Source organism: Mustela putorius, unplaced genomic scaffold, assembly GCF_011764305.1.
Source record: "Mustela putorius furo isolate JIRA1106 unplaced genomic scaffold, ASM1176430v1.1 tig00003845_pilon_pilon_pilon, whole genome shotgun sequence".
Taxonomy (NCBI): domain Eukaryota; kingdom Metazoa; phylum Chordata; class Mammalia; order Carnivora; family Mustelidae; genus Mustela; species Mustela putorius.
In genome coordinates, this window is record NW_025421998.1 from 70,028,375 (window position 1) to 70,050,920 (window position 22,546).

The 22,546-nt window shown below is 43.0% G+C and overlaps 1 protein-coding gene across 1 annotated transcript; it reads left to right on the forward strand.

The window, feature by feature from the left end:
• The first annotated feature begins 842 nt into the window (after nucleotides 1–842).
• On the forward strand, nucleotides 843–12,084 carry LSMEM1 (leucine rich single-pass membrane protein 1). The gene is made up of 4 exons (XM_045062889.1): nucleotides 843–2,221; nucleotides 6,302–6,430; nucleotides 8,155–8,283; nucleotides 11,906–12,084. Exons 2-4 carry the CDS (start codon nucleotides 6,307–6,309, stop codon nucleotides 12,034–12,036), a joined length of 384 nt encoding a protein of 127 aa, XP_044918824.1. The 5' UTR covers nucleotides 843–2,221; nucleotides 6,302–6,306; the 3' UTR covers nucleotides 12,037–12,084.
• Nucleotides 12,085–22,546: the final 10,462 nt, after the last annotated feature.

Here is a 22,546-nt window from a genome sequence, read left to right on the forward strand (position 1 = left end):
CTAACAACCACGGTCTCTTGCATATTTAATACATTTGTTAAAATATTGTTCAGTATTGTTTCTTCCAATTTTCTTTCTTGTGGTTTTGAAATCTTTATATCTATTCTGCCTTTTAGCTGGAGTTTTAGGAGGAAGAAGAGATGAGTGAGTGTTTATCTGCTTCTTAGGTTTATAGGTGGATATATTTTCATGAAATTTATGGATGTTTGCTCAACAAGGATTAATGGGGATTCAGTGTATACAAATCTTTGAGTTTTCTTGAAAGTAGTAAAATGGTATATGACAGACAAGTTCATTCCTTGATTCTTCGTTAATCTTGCTGGTTTTAAAGGAATTTAAAATGGCCCCTGCCTACTAAGTTCTTTGAGGCTCAAGCATTAATTTTGGAACAACCAGCATTCCATGATTCAAGTGGCATCCACTGAATTTTCTGGGAATTGAATCTAGATAGAATAAATTACTTGAAATAAAAATCAAATACTTAAAAATGCCCCCAGATTAAACAATTCAGGTGAGAATACCCATTTTCTTCTTGTGGCTTTGAACTATTCCTAATGTGTTCTTTCAAGTATGTAATAGATAAAATGAGGTGTGTCCTCTTGCTTTGCTCTTAATGTAGTTCTCCAGAATTGGGAGACAATTGGTCATAAGCTATAAAAACTTTCAGCCCCTTCACTGGTTTAAAAATTCAGAGGCACCTAGGTGGCTCAGTTGGTTAAATGTCTGCCTTCAGCTCAGGTCATGGTCCCAGGGTCCTGGGATGGAGTCCTGCTTCGGGCTCCCTGCTCAGCAGGGAGCCTTTCTCTCCCCCTTCCCACTTATGCTTTCTTGCTATCTCTGTCTCTCAAAAACAAGAAAATCTTTAAAAAAAAAAAATGGTTTTACTCAGATTTTGGTGTAAGGAATTGCTTAGGCTCCATTTTCCTCATCCCTGGAGGGAATTGATAATTCACAGGCTTGTAAGACTATAGGAGAAAAACAGTAAATGCTCAAAATGAAGCCATTCTATTATTTTTTCAAAGATTTGATGGTTTAAGACAGATCAGGTTGTCAGGGGAGTATTTAAAAAACAGGCTGATAATTAACAGCAAACATTTTCATTTTTCATGGAATTTGGCATAGGTTTTTAAAGTACAATATAGTTCTGAGAAGGCAGTTATGAGTTATGTCTTCTGCATCAATTGGTCCGCTGGTACAGATGAAGCCTAAGAAAATGGCTTTCCTTTCCCCTAAAAGTAGGGTGAGGTCTGTACTGAATGTAAACTGTAAAGGAAGTTCTGTGAAGCCAGTATTTTCTCACTGACATACAAAATGTTTCAAGGACAAATAATGTCTGTCTTAGGGCAGTGGAAGGTGGGTATCCCTTTAGTACCCAGCCCTCCGCATCCCGCTGGGAGAGTCTGTCCCTGTGGCCTTCAAATGGGACTCACAGGGACCTCAGGACTCACTGTAGCTCCTTTTATGTACAGCAGAGGGCAGAAGCTCCTTGGCGTGTTCGTGAGGGAGCCACACAAGAGAAAGCCTGACATTCCTGAGAAAGGAGGATGCCTAAAAACTCAGAGTGAATCAAGCTTTCCAGTAGACAGGGAGGTGGATGAGACAAAGTGCTTCCCTCTCCTGCGGTGGGTCTGGAGCCACAAAATCTCCCCCTCCCAATCCTGTTTCCTAGTGACTGGACGCCCTAGGGACTCTCTGACGTGCCATGCCCCTAGTTAATATCACAACCTTGTTCTGTCTTTGCTGATTGCCATCCTCTGCCTGGTCTGGAGTCCTGTGCGAGGTAGTTGTCAGGATGGCAGCTCTAGTCTGCTAGTGGACATTTATATATGGGCGCATACCGTGGCCGAGGCGCTAGAAATGTGTCTGCTTACACACACACACCAGCCAAATAAGGACATTTAACTTTGGTCCAATAAGGACCTCATCAGTTACCAACTGAATCAAAGCATGGTGGCTTTTTATTTTCAAAGCATGGTTTCAGCAATATATTCACAAAAAGCTCAGACATTTTGAAAAAAGTATTTGGCATCTTACATTGCTTGGCTAAATGAACACTAAATATAGACCGACATCAAGCTGGGGTTTTGGGCCTTGTAGGAACACCTGTGCGCTGAAGGAAGGCAAACAAAGAACCACAGAATTTGTAAAGTTTTGTTGCAGTTGCTTCTGATTAGTTTTTTTTTTTTTTCCTGGCCGCCTAGCAGTCAAAGCTCACATTTTTGTAAGTAATTTGCATGTTATTACTCTGCCGACCTCATTATGATTCTTGAGCCTGGGATTTTTTTGTTGCATGCACTCTGCTTTTAACTTTTGATAGAAATGATTTAAACTTGATTTAAAAAATTAATTCCTGAATGTGAAGAGGCACTGACTCTGAAATGGAATTAAAGAACAAATTACCATGACTCACTCAATAAAGCTTCCTGTTAGCTTTGAGTTATGCCCGATTATAACAGTTCTGATCCTGTGGCAAGCAATATCGGTGTGTTACTTCCGAGCTTTGAGACCGAGCACCTTTGGTTAAAAAATAAAGAGCAAAGCCATTTTTCATAGACAACTATTCTGTCAGAATATTTGTAGGTAGTGAAAGAGTCCTTAAATGAGGAAAAGAATCAGTTTTGAGCATTGATCTAAGCTGGAGGAAAATGAAATTACTTACATGTTTTAGTGCCAGGTATCAGAAAGGGCTCCATTAAAAGGATACTACTTTGGTCAACCTTAATGAGCAGATTTGCACACCAGGATTAGGGAGTAAGGCTGAGCCGGGGTGATGCAGAATTTAGTAACCAGCCCTGCTGATTGTTGCCCTTCTACGGAGGAGCCACAGATAGCAACAACTGGATGCCAACAGCTGTGGGTCCTCATTTTAGGGCCATGTGATCCCGTATCCATTTACTTATCGAGTCATTGGTGAGCACTTGGTGGCCGTGAACCACAGACGCCCAACTCTGTTTTCTTGGACAGGTCTTTATTTTCCATTTGCATGTTGTAGTTAATTTTAAAAATACATGAAAATGGCATCTCTTTATATTGTGACTTAATCCTGAATAAGAAATTTACTTTCAGGGCCCTTCATAGCTTAAGTTGCTGCCTTAGTGCTTTTGGACTCCATGTTGCCCTGAGTCACCTTTGTAGTCAGCAGTAGCAAGGCTAATGATTTGGAGATTTAATTAACTGCACGGCTCTTGGGTTAGCTTTCGTGGCTGTGATTTTCTATTTGGCCCTCCACTTTGTAAACGTCAATTAAGCTTCAGTTTGAGATTTGAGCAATACGAATTCCATTCCTAAAGGGGAAGCTAAGGCTCAAGGACATTAAGTCAGAGATCCAAAAATGAACCACGCGTCAGTCACCAAGCCTAAAATAGGAGCCATGGCTGGAATGATGATCTTATGATGTGAAACATATAACCTTTAGTCTTCATCAAATTTTAGTATCGAGGAGAGTAGAATATACGAGATGATAACACATAGAATATCTCTGGAAGAAGAGAAATCTGTGACCATGCCTCAGTCACGGTTTTACCTGTGAGAGGATAAGATTTGATTGAGCTCTAAGGCTCCTTTATTTTATATGCTGCTGCTGCTTTTTAAAAAAATGACCACTCCATGTCATTCCCTTATGAATGCTCCATGGGTCTATTTGGAATTCAGTATCTAAGGTGTGCTTCAGTAGTAGCTAAACTACCCAGAGAATTACGTATTTTTGTTAATTAAAATTTCAAGGTAACTGAAACACCTTGTTCAGTCTTTAACTTTGGTTGAGCAAAAGTTTAATGAGTCCATGGCATTTTTTAAAAAGATCTATTTATTCATTTTAGAGAGAGAGAGCATATGTGGTGGGAGGGACAGAGGGAGGGTGAGAGACTCCTAAGCAGACTTCCCGCTGAGCATGGAGTGGGATGAGGGGCTCGATCCCACAACGCTGAGACCATGAGCCGAAATCAAGAGTTGGCCTCTCAACTGACTGAGCCCCCCCAGGCGCCCCAGGTCATTCTGAGCTCGCTGTTTTTCTTAGGACTTCAGGAGCATATTTTTTTTCATAAATCCTAGTGGGTTTCAGGTATCACTGGAAAATTCCTGGTTTTTTAATATTTTAGAATATAATTTAATCTGCTTAGTAAATGGCTGATTCTTTTTTCAGATCTTCTACAGGTGTTCACATCTTCCCCCAACACCCCCGAATTTGGTTTCTCCTATTTTTCTTCATTCTGTAACGGCTATTGAAGGAAAAGTGTAAAATGTTTATGGAAAGTAGTGTGTTGCTTCCTATCAGCAGGCACAAAGCTTATTGAGTTTACCAGAGGCCAGTTAGATATCACATGAGGATTTTTACACTCAGTTTTATTTCCATTAGTGTATTTATTATTAACTGCCTTAAATTCTTTTGAAAATGGTGAGCTTCAGCTCTTGAATAAAATATGTTAATTACTCCCACTTAAGTCACTGGCTTATACATTTGACACCGGGCACTTGGGAGAATTCGGTGCTAACCCTCAGAAAACTGACAGTTTTCTGTCAGTTGGGAAAGTCAAAGATGGGAGCAATAAACGTTGTAAAACAGGGTAAGTGTTCTGGTGGAAGAAGGTAACTGCATCCAGCACAAGCACAGAGGAGAAGCAGGGTGGTTCTTAGAGGAGGGGAGAGGTTTGAGCTGAGGTATGAAAGAGGGTCAGGGAGGGATGCGGAGAAGAGAGGGACGACGCAGGCAACTCTGAAGCGAGAGGCCCGCTTCCAGCTCCGCAACTAACTAAATGGATGATCTCGGGCATTCCCCAGCTCAGCTTCGATATCCTCACTGAGGAAAGGATGGGGGCCAGACCAGAGCATGTCCACCATCCCCTTCAGATCAAAAAGCCTGGGATCACTATCAGACTCATTTTATGAAAAGAGAGAACTGTGAAAGAGACAGCTTTGATAGTAATTTGAGTTTGTCTTCCTAGAGCTCTGTATTTCATGTAGTTAAAGGGCCGTCATTTCTCTGTTGTGCTGGACAGACAGCTTAAAATAGACCTTTTTAATCCATTCAGGCTTTTCGGGGTTGTCTGAAGTGGTGCTGTCATTAGAAAATGTAAGTCTCGCTTTTGAAATTCTGTATTATGTAAGTGACCTTGATCTAAGGAAACTCAGAAGGAAGAGACCTCAGATGTCCCAGAGTCTGGTCTCCAGCTCGCCATAGGGTTCCTGTCTATAGCTTCTAAGCTTATGAAGATTTCATCTTGAGGACTCCCAGCCAGCAGCTCAGGGCTAAAGGGTACATTTAAGGTAGAAACTCATATGCCATATTGAGGGAGAATATAAAATACAAAAATGGCAGTTTTGTGCCATTGGTTCAGCATCTGCCTCTCAATTTCAGCTCTGGTCATGATCTCAGGGTCATGGGATCGAGCTCCGTGTCGGGCTCTGTGCTCCTGTGGCGTCTGCTTGAGATTCTCTCTGCCGGTCTGCCTCTGCCCCATTCCCCACTCTCAAAAATATATATATAAATAAATAATAAATACTAAAAAGGAATTAAATAAATAAATAATGTATTTAAAAAATAAAGAGTTAAAAGAAAATTGCAGTTTTGTTTTACAGCCTCATGCAGTTAGGACAGTTCATCCTAATACTCTCTTCTCCCCTCAGAATCTTTGGGCCCGAGGCTGACTAGCTTAGTTTTGTTTTTCTATATGTTTATACATACTTTTCTTGGGCAAAGGATTTGAGGCATTTCACCAGAATATAAACAATGTAATAAAAGAAAAAATATTTTAGGGGCGCCTGGGTGGCTCAGTGGGTTAAAGCCTCTGCCTTGGGCTCGGGTCATGATCCCAGGGTCCTGGGATCAAGCCCCGCATCGGGCTCTCTGCTCCTCAGGGAGCCTGCTTCCTCCTCTCTCTCTCTGCCTCTCTGGCTACCTGTGATCTCTGTCTGTCAAATAAATAAATTAAATCTTTAAAAAAAAAAAAAAAAAAAAAAAAAGAAAAAATATTTTAAAATAACTTAGAAAATAAAAAAAGGAGGCCCGGGGAAGATAGACCTGAGGAATCCGCGGAGGAGGGGAAGGATATTCAGAGAAGCAAGGTATAAAGGGCTCAGACTGGGCCACACACTTGAGTCTGAGCTTCCTGGCAAGCCAGGCAAAAAGAGTAGATACGAAGTAGTCCCCACAAGGAAAAATTTCCTTCTGGACAAGCATAGCTCTTCTAGACCTTTGGCTGAAAGGAATGCGTGTGGAGGGTTCTTTATGTGCCTGTGGCCTGTGGTTCTTGTGACCGGGGCTCCTGGGCCCAGCCTTCTGCTTCATGTCACTCTTTTCTTCCAGGAACAATGAATCATTCCCAGGACACGGGCCCTGGAGGCATGCCTGAAGACAGAAAACTTTATATTGTGGATTCCATAAACGACTTAAACAAACTTAACCTCTGTCCTACAGGATCACAGCACCTGTTCCGTATGTGCCTCCTCCCAGGCTTGAGGGCCCTTCCTGGCTTCCAGGCCACCTAAAAATAGCAAATGCTAATCTGGACCTGGGTGTGTGTGTGTGAGGGGGGCAGGGTGGGCATTAGGAACAGCTCAATGTCGGAAGTGCTATTTATTATTAGGCAATTCTTGTTTTTGTTCTTTTAATACTTGCCAGGGGTAGGGGCTTTCTTGGCTCCTAAGCAAGATTTGGAATCCGTCTTCAAGGGTTCTGAGACTTTCCTGTGGAGTGTGTCTCCCAGGAAAGGGTTGGAGGCTGCAGGTCTTCCAAGAGGTTTGCTCCTCCCTCTGGGCATCTGTTGCACCTGCTGGGGACCCCATCCACATCACCAGTGGGGCCCACTTCCCTAGAGAGCTCTGACTTCATAGTGCATTCCTGGAAAATGCTCCACACATTCCTCCAGCTCTTAAAAAGTCATTAGAATTTTATTGGGCAAAGAAATCAACTTAATTTTCTACTTACAGATTACAAATGGCCCCAACTAAAGGCTTAAGAAAGGAGGGGAAAAGCAAAACAAAAATCTGCTAAATACTAAATGTAGACTTTATTCCCTAAATATTGTAAACGAGCTCGATCAGATCATTCTGAGCCCCATTTTTCCAGCTTAAACTGTGACATTCAAACACAGGCCTTAATTTTCCACTGGCCATTTGTTCCATTCCCATTCTAAACTCTGACTGTCCCAAATTTACACCTATTTTATACCCCTTTTCCATCCTTCCTGAGGTCTTGCTTGTTTCTTCATTTTAATGCGTTTGGGTTTTCACCTGCTTTTACTGGGTCAGTCTCAATAGACGCAGGTGTTTCGATGCCAACTTATGCCATCGCTTTGATTAGGAAGCAAAGGTTGTTGTAGGGTGACTTGGCTCAGGACACAAGGCACTCACCCAGCTACAATCAAGTAGCACTCTGTGTGGGACCAATGCCAAGGAGGAGAGAATACAGAAAGGAAGTCATTAGTCTTCCCAAGTCTCTCTATTTCTTAATGAATTTACTTTGGGTGTCACTAGGCACACGGGCCTTACAAAATGATGGCCACATGCAGACGCTTCATGCTCTGGCTGACCCAAGCTACCTTAAAAGCATGGTTGCAGTCTCAATTTAACTTCAGAACATTTGAAAGAACCTTGTTTCCAGAGCAGCTTGATTGCAAAGATGCTTCTAAGAGACGAAAATACATTGGAGCCATTTTTCTGCTTAAATGGATGTGGGCTTCACTGATGACCCCCATGATGCAAGGAGACATCTGTCTTTGGGTGACTTCCCAGAGTAGTCAGCCTTCTGCTTAGAAGAGGTGTCCCAGCCAGCTGTGTTTTTACTCCTGGGTCACATTGGCGGAAGACGAGACAGAGCCTCCAACATTCTGAGCCTTTGATGTATGTAGCTTCCTCTACCCAGCCCAGGAAAAGCCCCTGTCCGGCTCCTTTAGTGTTAAAACCATCTTCAAAGAACTTTCCAAGGAGATTCCTTGTTTTTTGAATACCGGTGTTGAAGAAGGTAAAAAATTCACAAAGAGCACCAGCCCAAAGGCATTCTTAAAACCTAAGTCACTCTCCAGAGCGATCACTTGGGGAAGACGGGTGTATCCCTTACACTCTAATCATGGGGACAGTTCAGGTCTGGGGACAGTTCAGGTCTGTGGACAAGCCATCTGGGAGGAGTTTTTGTCATTGTTTTTGTTTGTTTCCTATCAGCCCTCGAGGAGAAAATCCCGGATGTTGGCACTAACTCAGGAAACGGAAGTCATAGTCTGTTTTTTATGGGGTTGATAATTGTGCTGATTGTCAGCCTGGCACTGGTTTCCTTCGTGATTTTTCTAATAGGTAAGTACCACCGACATGTTCTCATTACTCAAAGGCTCTTACTTTGCAGCTGGTTGTTTAACTTTGTTCTGGGAGGAGACGTGCTTTTTGGCACTCACAGCTATGCTGAAAGAGGGCGTGCGGTGGCCCTGAGTGAGCCCTGCGGCTCCAGGAGGATCGTGGGGACACAAGCCCATGGTGCCCAAAGTTCACAAACACCTCCTAGGACTTTACTCTCTTACTTGAAGTCCCTAGCTGTCAAATGGCTGGCGGCTTATCCTTGGTGACTGTCGGTTTTCTTGGTCCAGTGTAAAACGGTTCTATTCCTTCAGGTCTGTAGCAGAGTCACGCTGAGGCTTCCAATTCCTTTCCAGGTTTTCTCACTTCCTAGGAATGAGCTGGTAGCCTGAGGGCTCTGCACACCTCCTGCCCCCCTTCCCTCCCAGGCAGTGTTAGGAAGGCTAGGAAGGCGGTAAGACCACTTCTTTCCTGTTTGACAGTGCCTGGGCTCTCCTCGCTGCCCTGGGCCTGACCTCTCCCTTGGGGACGGCTGTCCCACACAGCTCCCCGGTCCTCAAGCCCACCAGTGTTCTCTCTCAGCTAACTCCTGTGGGCCATCATCCAGGACTCTCTTCAGCTTCCTCCCAGCCCCGAGAGAGAAGCGTGAGAGAAGCCCGAGTGGCCTTTGACACCCTTTCCCCCTGCAGGGATCCACCACACTGTCATTCCTTCTGCCCTTTCCTACTTTGCAGGCCGGGTAGCCTTTGAAAATCGGCACTGAGAAGTGGAGCCCATGTCTTTGGAATGCCCTTAATTTAAATTTATTCAGGATTAGAGGTAGTGCTGGTGGATGGGGGGGGGATAGGGGGGCAGAGGACGTGACTCTTTGATCGCTTCCCACCCTTTCCCCCCCCAAACTCCCTCATTCCAGCTAAAAGGTTTTTATCCAGCCAGTGGGGTGGATAAAAGGTGGGGAGGCATCACGTTTCATCGCTTCTCTCTCGCCCAGTCCTTGCCTTCTTGCACTTAAAAGCTGCAAGGGCAACTTTCCTGACCAGGTGCCCTTGTATCTGACCGTCGGCTGGATGTGGTTTGTTCCTGAACCTTCTGGACCATAGAGAGCCTATGGATTACCTTCTGACATGTTACACCAACCAAAATGAATGCTCCAAATATCATTTCTGCCACCCCCATCGGGGACAGTGACTGAGTTAAACTACCGTGCCCAAGGTCCACAGGTCATAAGTGCCCAAAGACTCTTCCGCCCTACCTCAAAGAACATGACTTTATCAGCATCCTTATAAATGTGGTTTATTTTATATTTGCTGCTGGTGTTTTATATTGAGGGCAAAGTCATATTAACAAGTGGAAGAAGACATGAATAAAGGATGTCTTTATTGGGCAGTTGCTCTGTGCCAGACACATAAATTCATTATCGTAATTTTTACGTCTTGAGGTAGTATTTAATATTTCTGTTTCATCAGTGCAAGACTAAGGTCCAGAGAGTTTACCTCTCCATGTTTACCCTGCTAATCAGAGGCAGAACCAGGATCCAAACCCTCATCTGTCCTGCTCCAGAGCTCCCCTGCCCTTCATTTCCTGTGTTGAAGTAATAAAGTAAGGACTTCCTCTGGTTTTCAGTCAAAACTTAACTCAAACTAAGACCAGAGTTGGCACAGGCATCTAGAAATGAAGTTGGCCTGTGCTCCTCTTTAACAAGGAAATCTTTTTGCTCTCAGTGGGATTGAGTGCAGATTTGTAACCTTTCTCTGAAGTGGAGGAACCTGTATTCTTTAAAACTCTGGTCTTTTTACATGAGAGAGAAGGCTTATTTTATGATGATTACTTTCTTATTAAACCATGGGGTCTTGGGACACCTGGGTGGCTCAGGCAGTTAAGCATCTGCCTGCGGCTCTGGTCATGATCCCAGGGTCCTGGGATCGAGTCCTAGGTTGGGCTCCTTGCTCAGCAGGGCGTCTGGTTCTCTTTTCTCTCCCAGCTTGTGCTCTTTCTCACAATCTCTGTCTCTCTCTTTCTCAAATAATATAAATAAAAATCTTAGAAAAAATAAAACCCCAACAACAGGCCTTAGGTTTTTGTCACAATCCCTCTCCTAAAAAGGAATAATAGACAGCAAGGGTAGATAACTATGGATGCCCCTGGTAGCAGTTTCTAGTGGCCAGGCAGTGTGTTCCTGAGAATACCGGGCACATAGGATATTATTAAGTGTTGCCTGAAGAAAAAAAGGAGCCTATGGTCAAATGCACCTGAGAATTGCTGAGTTAGATAATGCTCTTTTTTTTTTTTTTAACCTTCCTCTGAGTTTCCAAGAGGCAAGTCAGTATATAATTTTTCTGTAACTTTCTTGCACCTGCAACCCCCCCTTTTTTAAAAAATTTAATTTGGAATCTGTATTGTGGAACACAGTTTAGCCAACAGGGCTGCTGCTTCCTTCTCTTTGTGACTAATGTTCTAGGAGGTTCCTAAGAGGGAAAAGTATTTAATATGTTAGGAATTTAGTTTCACATTTTTCCCCAGAAGCAAGTGGTATTCTATCTTGCTCTACAGCAAATCTCAAATAAGATCCTTCCTTCAAATTTTGGACCATAATTCATCCAGTATAATTTTTCAAACATGGGGAAGAAGCAGCTTCTGAACAATAATTTGTCCCAAACCTGGAAGGGGAAGCTCTACTTTCTAGTTTTCCTTCCCATATTAGTTTATTCACTAAGCCTTGTGGCATGTTACCACCATTAGTTCCTGACAGATAGCTTGGGAAAAACTTGCCTAAAATGGAAATCAAGCAGCTCAAATATTAAGTGTGGATTTTGTGCTGCATTTCCTGGAAATTTTAACTCTCACCAGCAGACCTCAAAGTGTTCCATTCTGTACCTGACTTTATCACCAGGAGTTTGGTTTATTTTGAAAATATTGTCTCTGTTCTCAGGATGGTCTGAGGGGAATTCTTACATATTCATTTATGGGCTGGTAATCCAGAACCAGTAGAGCTATGTCAAAAGAGACCAAAACCCAGGGGTGCCTGGGTGGCTCAGTGGGTTAAAGCCTCTGCCTTCAGATTAGGTCATGGTCCCAGGGTCCTGGGATCAAACCCCACCCCCCCACCCCGCACTGGGCTCCTGCTCAGCAGGGAGCCTGCTTCCTCCTCTCTCTCTGCCTGCCTCTCTGCCTACTTGTGATCTCTGTATGTCAAATAAATAAATAAATAAAATCTTAAAAAAAAAAAAAGGCCATAAACCAGAAAACCTCATTTCCTGATGAGAAGCCAAAAACCTTCTGAGAAGAGGTCTCTGAAAAAGACAAAGTAACAATCACTTCCCTGATGTGCTCATAATGAGACAAGCTGGTGGTTTCCCTTGGTTGCTCACGGTGATATTTCTCGACCAAAATCTGTGCGGAACTTCCAAAGTTAGTCTAGGCTGGCCACAACAAATTGTAAAAATAATCCACTTGGTAGATAACTTTAGTTTTAAGCAATTCCTCTCCCGGGCATCTGGGCTGCCTGGGAGACCGGAGCAGGGGACTGGCCACGGGGTCCTTTCAGCACTCAGCTAACATGGCACTAACCAGTCCTGACGGAACAGCCTGGAAACCAGTGTAACCCAGTCTGTTTTCTATTTTGAAGTCCAAACTGGAAACAAGATGGATGACGTGTCAAGAAGACTAACAGCTGAGGCAAAGGACATAGACGATCTTAAGAAAATCAACAGCCTGATTGTAAAGCGACTCAATCAACTGGACGCTGAACAAAACTAAAGAAATGAACATCTAGGGATGCCTGGGTGGCTCAGTTGGTTAAGCAGCTGCCTTCGGCTCAGGTCATGATCCTGGGATCGAGTCCCACATCGGGATCCTTGCTCTGCAGGGAGCCTGCTTCTCCCTCTGCCTTCCACTCTGTCTGCCTGTGCTCGCTCTCGCTCGCTCTCTCTCTGACAAATAAATAAATAAAATTAAAAAAAAAAAAAAAAGAAAGAAAAAGAAATGAACATCTAAAAGCAGCTGCTAACCCCGGAGCTTACACTTGACTAGGCGCGCGCAGGGTTATGAACTGAGCTTGCGCATTTCTGCAGGCAACAGACTATCTGATTCGGGACCCCAACCCTGGAGCCCACTTTCTGCTGCAGGGATGGGAGCAACTCCAACGCCAAGCGCCATGGGGGTACTAGGCAGAAAAGGGCTCATTTTATGGTAGGGTCCTTCTGCTTCATTGGGGTTAAGGGTGGCTGACATGAAGGAGAACAAAGGTTAGCAAGAGAATCCGGCTCCGCACCTATACCTTCTCTTACAAAAGGAGCTTTGCCATCAGAATAAGTTCACTGAGCCGGTGAGGTTCATGGCACCTCAAGCACACTTATGAATTCCTGTGACAGCTTGATGAATCCAGTGAATTATCTGTATTCAAGGGAACCAGGTGATGACTCTTCTCAATAAAATAAATTCTGCTCAGGTGATTAAACTCTGACTCTTACTTCCTCAGGGACAGGGGCTGGGCTGACTTCAGAGCCAGTTGCCTTCTGGTATTTGCTAGTAGTACTGGTATGTGTATGGTAGGGTGGGAGTCAAAAGAGAGAGCCTGAGTTATTTAACCAATGTTTATTGAGCTCTTTGTGCAAACCGTCTATCTACTTTAGAAGAGTTCACGTTCAACTGGGGAACAAAGGAAATGTATGGTTATATATATATGTTACATAAGCTTTGTTGGCTTCCTTTCTCATGCAAAAAACCCTGTGTTCTGCTGATTAATTTTGAAGAAATCTGATAAGTTTGTGGTCTTTACTAAACTACAGGAGGAAATTGTATATTTGGAATATCTGGAACCTGCCCTGTTTTAGCTCAAAAGGTCAGGTACACAGTTTGTATTACGATATGCTGTGGTATAAATGAGCTTAAAACACATGTGAGTCTTAGAAAATCTTTTATGTAATGCAAATATATTGTGCAAGTTTATTGAAGAATGCATTGCAATTCTCTCATTTTAGGCTGATGAAAACCCTGTCCTTAACTATTAAACACAAACTCACACGTTTACATTTTACAACACTAGTTGATGAAATAAACACAAGACATTTTACTTATCTATTTTTGCACTCAAAGGCATTTGTCCTGCATACTCGCTTTTTTTTTTTTTTTTTTTAAAGATTTTATTTATTTATTTGACAGAGGGAGAGAGATCACAAGTACGCAGAGAGGCAGGCAGAGAGAGAGGAGGAAGCAGGCTCCCCGCCGAGCAGAGAGCCCAATGTGGGGCTCGATCCCAGGACCCCGGGACCACGACCTGAGCTGAAGGCAGAGGCTCAACCCACTGAGCCACCCAGGCGCCCCTGCATACTCGCTTCTTAAAATTGATAGATATCATATAGAATATTTTAATATAAAATTTGTGTGTACTGAAAATTCTTATTGAATCGTTGTTGGGTTGTGGCAAAATAAATTATCAGGAAGGAGAGAGATGCAGGGCTCAATCCCAGGACCGTGAGATCATGACCTGGGCCAAAATCAACAGTTGGATGTCCAACTGACCAAGCCACCCAGGCGCCCCTTTCCTTTCTTTTAAAATAGCTTTCTTGAGCTGTCATTGACACATAAAAATCGTATATATTTAAGGTATACAACTTGATGTTTTGATATACATATTGTTGGATGAGCACCACAATTAAAATAATTAATATATGCATCATTTTTATAGTTACCATTTGTGTTTGGGGGATTTAGAGGTAAGAATATTGAAGAGCTCTCCTCTTAACACATTTCAGGTATACAGTACGGTGTTGTTAACTGTCATCACCATGCTGGACACGAGGTCTTGAGAACAAATTCTTCTTGCATTACTGAATCTTTGTACTCTTTGCCCACATAGCAGTCTAATATGGCGGCTGAGACATGGGCTGGGGAACCCGATTTCCTGGTTTGGATGCTGCTGCCACTGTTTACTGTCAGTTTTGGAAAAATAACTTCAGTGAAACTGGGTAATTATTAACTCTATTTCTTAATATTGTTGGGAGGCTTAACAGAGCCTTCAGTGCTTAATAAAGCACTGAAAACTAGCAGAAACAAAGTAAGTATGAGTTGTTATTGTAATTATTATTTTTAAAAGTAATAAGTATGGTATGGTGGAAATAACCCACTGCATTTAAACCTCTGCATTAAGTCTTTGGGACTTAAAGCCAAAATATTTTTTTCTACTGCAGCGTTTAAGACCTTAGTATCCTGATCTCATCCGGTCAAGGATGATAGGGCGAGGGGCTTTGCAGCAAAAAATTTACTGTGCTCTAGGAGATGATCAATAAATGCAGGAGGGTTTTATTGTTTACCAAATAATCTAGTCTGATGAACATCAGGGTTCACATTTGCCTACCTGAGATGGAGCCCAGGAATCTGTCTGACTGTCCAGCACTAATAACATGCCACAGGGTTCAGTGGAAAGAGGGAGCAAGCAGAGGAGAAAAAGAAATAGAAAAGACAGCTGACCTGAGACATATCCTGATAGGAAAAGAAAAGAACATTTGCATCATTCTTTGGACTCTGTATGTGTTCACAAGGGGCTTAGAGAGAGAGGTTTTTTTTTCTGGCAATGGGCTCCACTGAGATAGAAGGATTACACACACCTTCTGTCTCCAGGTCCCAGGCCATGCCCTTTCTTTATTTATTTTAAAGATTTTATTTATTTATTTGAGAGAGAGAGAAAGAAAGCATAAGCGGGGGGCGGGGGGCGGGGGGCAGGCAGAGAGAGAAGCAGGCCTGATGCTTCTTTGCAGAGAGAGAAGCCCCTGATGCGGGGCTTGATCTCAGGACCCGGGACCACCGACCCAAGCCCAGGGCCGACCCTTAACGACTGAGCCACCCAGGTGCCTTACCCATGTACTTTCTATTCCACCTTCTTCTAGCCCCTCAGAGTTCTGCCTTGGCAACCGCCTGCAGGTGAGCCTAGCCCAGCCCTTCCTCCCACGCTCTGCGGTTGACGCATGGAGGCACGTGGGGGCACGCCGCGCTGGAGCACACTGGGGCACGCAGCAGCCTGAACTAGGAGGCCCCAGCTTCCCAGCGTGGCGGCTGAGCTCCAGTTTAGGGGACACACATTACTCATTTCTCCAGAAAAGACCAAGGCCCTCTGTCTAGGGACTGCCGGTGGATGGATGCCAATCTGCAAAGCAAGGCTTTTGGCTAAGAACAGAGCAAACCTGGAGAGTTAAAAATAATAAAAACAATTGCCTATTTTACTAGTGACAGCCCGTGGAAAACGGAAGTGTTGTGGTGTGCATGTCTTAGAAGTACAGCACGAGGGGCGCCTGGGTGGCTCAGTGGGTTAAGCTGCTGCCTTCGGCTTGGGTCATGATCTCAGGGTCCTGGGATTGAGTCCTGCATCGGGCTCTCTGCTCAGCAGGGAGCCTGCTTCCTTCTCTCTCTCTCTGCCTAACAAATAAATAAATAAATAAAATCAAATAAATAAATAAAATCTTAAAAAAAAAGTACAGCACGAACCATTGGGATCTAGCCCATTTTTATTGCTTAGCAAGGTAATTTCAGTGAAAACAAGATTTCTCTGAGTTAGGGTGTATAAAATAATTTTATTCCAGCTTGATATAATGACCCCATTTAAATTCAGACAGGGATGAGGGAAAGAGAGATCGTCAGAAAAGACTGGTAATCTATTCCCTTTGTAAATGAGTTTGCGCAGAAGAAGCTGTGAAAGGGAGTCAGGGCCATGAGCTATCTTTTCACGGAGTCCGGATGTGTATCATTTTTTAAAAAAGAGGAAAAATGAAATTATTCTTATTGGAACCTGTGTGCCCCCTTATTCTTACTTGGTGAAGATAAAAGCTTCTTAGTCAAAATTTTTATGGGGAAAACATTATAGAAATACCATTCTTCTTACTGTGAAGGTGAAAAGGATTTTTAAAGATGTGATGAAAAAGCAAGTCAGAACAAGTTTAATTCTCTATAACGAGTGAGATTGGAGCGTCTCTGCCGCACTTGCTGGTGTGGGCTGTGCTGGGCTTCCCTGAGCCCTCGCTGCAGAGGATCCCAGAGGAGGCTACGGTGTGGTCCTCCCTCCAACTGGGCTTCTGATCTATGTCATCTGGTATGTTAGTAAAAAATTATTTTCCAAACTGGGAAGATAGGTGGGACATTACTTTTGGTTGGGGATGGACAGCGTTTTGATAAGCGTATAGATCTTATGAGAACAGCTGATCAAACACATCCACATCAATTACTTATAATGGTAATACTTCCAGCACCTGATAATAATATGCTCTCTCAATGTCTTACTCGGAGAGGCCTTGATGTTTAAGATTTTTTTCAAACGAAATTTTGTTCCTCAAACCAAAAGATTTGGTTAACACCCCCATAGTTCTTGTTTTAAAGTATGAAGAGCCAGAGAAAACAGACGGAAGCATTTAATGTGTTGTGTGGCTAAACTCCTGGCTCTGTGCTGGATCCTTTATATAATTTTTTAAATCACAAGAACCTGTGAGGTTTCTTAAAAATAGATGATGTGGGGCGCCTGGGTGGCTCAGTCACTGACTCATCTGCCTTCAGATTGGGTCATGATCCTGGGGTCCTGGGATCTGTCCTGCAGGGGGTCTGTGATTAGTGGGGAGCCTCCTGCTCCCTCTCCTGCCTTTCCCTGCACCACCCCATCCCGTGCTTGCTCTCTCTGCTCTCTTTTTCTCAAATAAATAACTTTTAAAAAATGGATTAGATGATGACTTCAGCCTGAAAAAAAACTTTTGTGTTCAGTTCGGTTCTACAGAACAAGTGAATTGCCCTCATTGGAAATGGGGGTGAGAAAGTGGTATTGGCCTGCAACCACAAACAGGAGATGGCAGTTTCCAGCGTGCTCACTGAGGGGATCACCAGGAAGACTTAAAAAAACAACAACAACCTGGGGCGCCTGGGTGGCTCAGTGGGTTAAGCCGCTGCCTTCGGCTCAGGTCATGATCCCAGGGTCCTTGGATCAAGCCCTGCATTGGGCTCTCTGCTCAGCGGGGAGCCTGCTTCCTCCTCTCTCTCTGCCTGCCTGCTTGTGATCTCCGTCTGTCAAATAAATAAATAAAACAAAACAAAAAAAAGAAACAACAACCCTGAGTTCTGATCCTCCTCTCAGACATTCTGAGCTGGCAGGCAGGGGCTGGTGTTGGGAGTTCATGTTTTTAAAAAGTTGCTGTGATGATTCTGGTGCTCTGTTTGGACCAATGACTATACAGATCACGGATTTGGAGTAAACTTGGGATTGGATTCTGGTACTATGCATGAATAAGAGTGTAGCCTTGACCTCTTTTCATGTTGTCAGCTTCCCTGACTTTTAGGTTGTTCCTTGGTAACACAGGAGGGTATTGCTTCTGGTGAAAACTGAGGAATTTGATAGAAAGTTCTTCAGGTTCTGTAGTGTTTATAAGTCACTAATGAGTTGTACATTAAAAAAGGGAGCCATCTGATCATTTATGGATGTGATTCTTAATTTCCAAGGAACATTCACGATCTCTTGTCAAAGACCTATTAATGTCTTGAGAAGAACATTCCAATTTCTACTTTTTATTTCCCTCCCTTCCCCCATAGCCAGACCTTCTCAACTGCACTTGGCTTAAGTTCCAATAGAAGGGGCTACTTCACTTTTCTGAAGAGCCATTGAGAGCTGTTCCGATAGCGGATGTGAGTGAGAAACCAGGAACCCTGAAAGGTAAGGGTCCCGAAGAAAAGCCAGACAGGGAGTCCTGCCCCAGGAGAGCAAAGAAGGATTATTCCTGAAGTGGTAGCTTTGGGATACCATGATGTGTGGGCTTACAAATATGAGACACACAAAGCTGACCAGACAGGTAGACAGTCCAACAGTTGGTCTTTTCATGTACGTTGGAAAGTGGTATCTTTGACCTTGATCTAAAGACACAAAGGATTTAGATTTTAGATTTCTGGTTGAGATACAGGTAGTTCTGCTCCAGGTGCCGCTTAAGGGAGCATCCTGGCTGGACATGAGAATGACCTGCCCTTGCCCCATCCCCGCTAATTATGACAGAATCCGCCTTGTTTTCATTTTGAATGAAAACCTCCTGTCTTTGACATCTTCTGCTGAATACATTTTATAGGTCCTTTGACAGACTATTGACATTCCCTAGTGATTAAAAATGCTGTTGAGGAATGGTCAGATGTCCCTCCCCTTTGACGTAACAGTTACAAGGGACTTAGAAATAACTCTACCCAGGTGGTGAGATAAAGAAATAGAATCGATACCAAAATACTCCACAGTCAGCTGAGACCAGTGACAATCATGGAGATGATGTGAGGCAAATGATGAATTCAGTCCTCAGCGCGGAGGAGCAAAAAAATAGAGTTGAAATGAGCTGTGACTCTGTTGATACAGTGTGATGGAACTCTTCAAAGTGTCAAGAGATGAAAATTGGGCTTACATGTGGAACTTTCTGCCGTTGCTAGCGTTAATTGGGGGCAAAGCTTATGTCGCCCCTGAATTTCCCTCACTATCTAAAAGAAATCAAAATGGACTTATAGGAAGTCACATAATTGGTCAGAAGGAAATTGGAGGAAGATTTTACCTTTGTTTCATTTCTTCTTTCTTTTTTTCCTTCAAAGTTGGTCTTGCCAATAAAATAATAAGGATTTTTCTGTAGACATTTTCTCTTACGCCAGGAATGTGAAGAGTAGGATGTGAAGGGGATGAGGGCAGAGAAAGCAGCCGTGGTGTGAAACAGACTGCCCACGGGCAAGGCTGCAGTGTTTGAAATCTTCGCAGATGGAGGAAGACATGGGCCACTCTGTGTCCGCCCAGATAGATGTAGAAGGCATGGGCTGTAGGAAAGGAAGTCATGACCGAACTTTTCCTTGTTTTTTGGTTTCCTCTGACTCTCAAGTCCCTTTCTAAATTTCAAAACATGATGCATTATTCATGCATGAGTCCTCAAAGACACTGAATGTAACAAGCTTGTTCCATCAGGAATATTCCTCCTGATTGTGGAGTGCTACTGCCACAGAGCATTTATTGTCTAATGAACAAAGGGATTAGGCCAAGCAATTGAAAAACCAGTTAATAATTTAATTATGGCATCTTAAATGCCAAAAAATGTCTACTTTTCCAATGCCCTAAAGTCATTTTAAATATTCTGTTCCACATCCTCACTCCCCCAAACTCCTTTAATATTAATGAGCTGGGGTCAACATCTGAATCACACTTAAGGTCTCAGAAACAGTTTCTTACAGATGCAGAAAATAAACAAGGAAGGAAAAAGACATTAGGTCGCCTTTGAGGTACAATCTGGGACCTATTTTTAAACCTTCATTCAGTATGGATGATAGAAAACCCAAGTTCTTTCCATATTTACTTGTAGAAGTCACAAAGGACTTCTAATCATCACATTCCATAATCATTACCCCCAACAGTTTGATGCCATCTATTCCTCCTGTCAACTAGAACTTGATTTGAAGCTCTCTGACTTTGCCTTGTCCTTGTGTGCTTGTGTTGTACCCTTTGCATTGCTCTCTCATCTGGGTGTCCTATGGGTATAGTATGTTGCTTGATAATGTGAATTTGTGTAATTGAATTAAGCTAGGAAGGCTTTCCAGTTTGCTTGCATTGCCCTCTGATTTGCAATTAGAACAAAGTGGTGCTCACTAATAGGAGAGGAGGGACACCTGGTGGCAGTTGGTTATTTCAGAGGAAGGAGGTCACTTTGAAAGGAAGAAAGAAGGCAAGAGTTAAAATAAAATTTGAGATATCCATGAGAGAGTGAAAGGTTGCTTCAGACATATGATAGCTCGGGGTTTATGTCTGGGGTAAAGGCTCTTAGGCTAGAAGGTCACCTAGATAGCGGTGAAGACTGTGTGTTTTAGAGTTGAGGGACCTACTTTTGAATCTCATTCTGTGCTCATTAAATGTGTGACCTTGGCTATTTACCTTTTCTGAGTGTTGGTCATCTTACTATAAAATGGGAGTGATCCTACCTAATAAGGTTGCTGTAATAATTGAACAAAGTGATACCTAGTACCTGGTAAGCACTTAAGGAAAGTGGCTGTGATATTTCTAATTCACAGCAAAATGCTGAGAGTGGGGTTTGATGCCAAGGAGTGGTTTTCTGATTGTTCTGGTGGGAACTTCATAATTTTTTTGAATTTTGGGAAAGTCCAAAATTAGACTTTCCCAAAGTCTAAAGAGGCCATAGAGGTGGCCTCTTTGATCCCCCTTTTATGAAGGTCTTCACAAGGTAACCTTGTTTCAGGTCTGTTGGAAATTATCTCACAATGAAGCAGAGGAATTTATGCAGCTCCTGAAGTGTCTTTTCACCACGCAGACATTCCACCCTTATGGAGCTTACCCCTAAGTGGGAAGATGAGATCATCACGCAATGGCAAAGCAAGAAATAAGGCATAACCATTTGGGGGCATAACCCCAATTTTATGACCCAGAGAAAAAGAGGGAAGGCATGTCCCTGAGCCCACAATAGGCTGACCAGTTGTTCTGCAAAAGCCTCTGTCCCCAGCAAACTGGGATTTTTGTTCACTCTACCTTCAGAGTGAATACCAAAGCCATCAGGAGGGTTTCTCTGAGTGGCCACCTTTTCTTTCTACAGACCTACCTACAACCCTCCCCCCAACTGTGGCTTTTCCTTAAGACTCATGTCAATGTGCACCACCTTCTGTCTTTGATCTTAGTCTCTTTTTCTAACCTGGTACTATGATTTCTCTATTATGTCTGTTCTTTTACACTAGCTCCTTGATACCCATGTAAGTCCCTCCTACCCTAATAAATCATTCTCCTGCTATCTCCTCTAGCCATTTCTTTTATTCTTACTTCTTCCTGCCTAGAGTTCTCAAAATGGTGGGCTATACCCATTGTCTCTTATAGTTGAAACTCCCATCCATTCCTCACTACCTGCTGCAATTGGACATTCACCCCAGCTGCCTGTGGAAACTGTCCTTGCTGAGGTAATAGAACTTATGACGTCATTGCTAGATCCAATGCCCATTACCCAAACTTTTTCTTAGTGAACTTTTTTGTTGGATTTAACCTTTTTATTTTTTTTAACAACATATAATGTATTATTTGCTTCAGGTGTACAGGTCTGTGAATCATCAGTCTTAAGCAATTTACAGCACTCACCATAGCACATACTCTCCCCAACATCCATAACCTAGCCACCCCATCCCTCCCCACCCATTTCCCAGCAACCCTCAGTTTGTTTCCTGAGATTAAGAGTCTCTTATGGTTTGTCTCCTTCCCTGGTCCCATCTTGCTTCATTTTTTCCCTCCTTACTTCCCATGGCCTCCTGTCCTGCCTCTCAAACTCCTCATATCAGAGAGATCATATGATAATTGTCTTCCTCTGATTGACTTACTTCTCTTAGCATAATACCCTGTAGTTCCATCCGTGTCATTACAAATGGCAAGATTTCATTTTTTTTGATCGGTGCATAGTATTCCATTGTATATATATATACCACATCCTTTTTATCCATTTATCTGTTGATAGAAAGGTTCTTTCTAGGTTCTTTCCATAGTTTGGCTATTGTGGGCATTGCTACTATAAACATTCAGTTGCACATGCCCCTTCAGATCACTACATTTGTATCTTTAGGGTAAATACCCAGTACTACAATTGCTGGGTCATAGGGTATCGCTATTTTCAACTTTTTGAGGAATCTCCATGCTGTTTTCCAGAGTGGCTACACCAGCTTGCATTCCCACCTACGGTGTTAGAGGGTTCCCCTTTTTCCACATCCTTGCCAATGTCTGTTTTTTCCTGACTTGTTAATTTTAGCTATTCTGACTGGTGTGAGGTGGTATCTCACTGTGGTTTTGTTTTGTATTTCCCTGATGTCGAGTGATGTTGAGTACTTTTCATGTGTTGACTGGCCATTTGGATGTCTTCTTTGCAGATATGTCTGTTCATGTCTTCTGTCCTTTTCTTGGCTGGATGATTTTTTCTTTGGGTGTTTTCTTTGGGTGTTGAGTTTGATAAGGTCTTTATAGATTTTGGATATTAGCCCTTTATCTGATATTGTCATTTATGAATATCTTCTCCCATTCTGTCAGTTGTCTTTTGGTTTTGTTGACTGTTTCCTTTGCTGTGCAAAAGGTTTTGATCTTTATGAAGTCCCAATGGTTCATTTTTGCCCTTGTTTCCCTTGCCTTTGGCGATGCTATTATAAAGAAGTGGCTGGGGCTAAGGTCGAAGAGTTGCTGCCTATGTTCTCCTCAAGGATTTTGATGGATTCCTGTCTCATATTGAGGTCTTTCATCCATTTTGAGTCTATTTTTGTG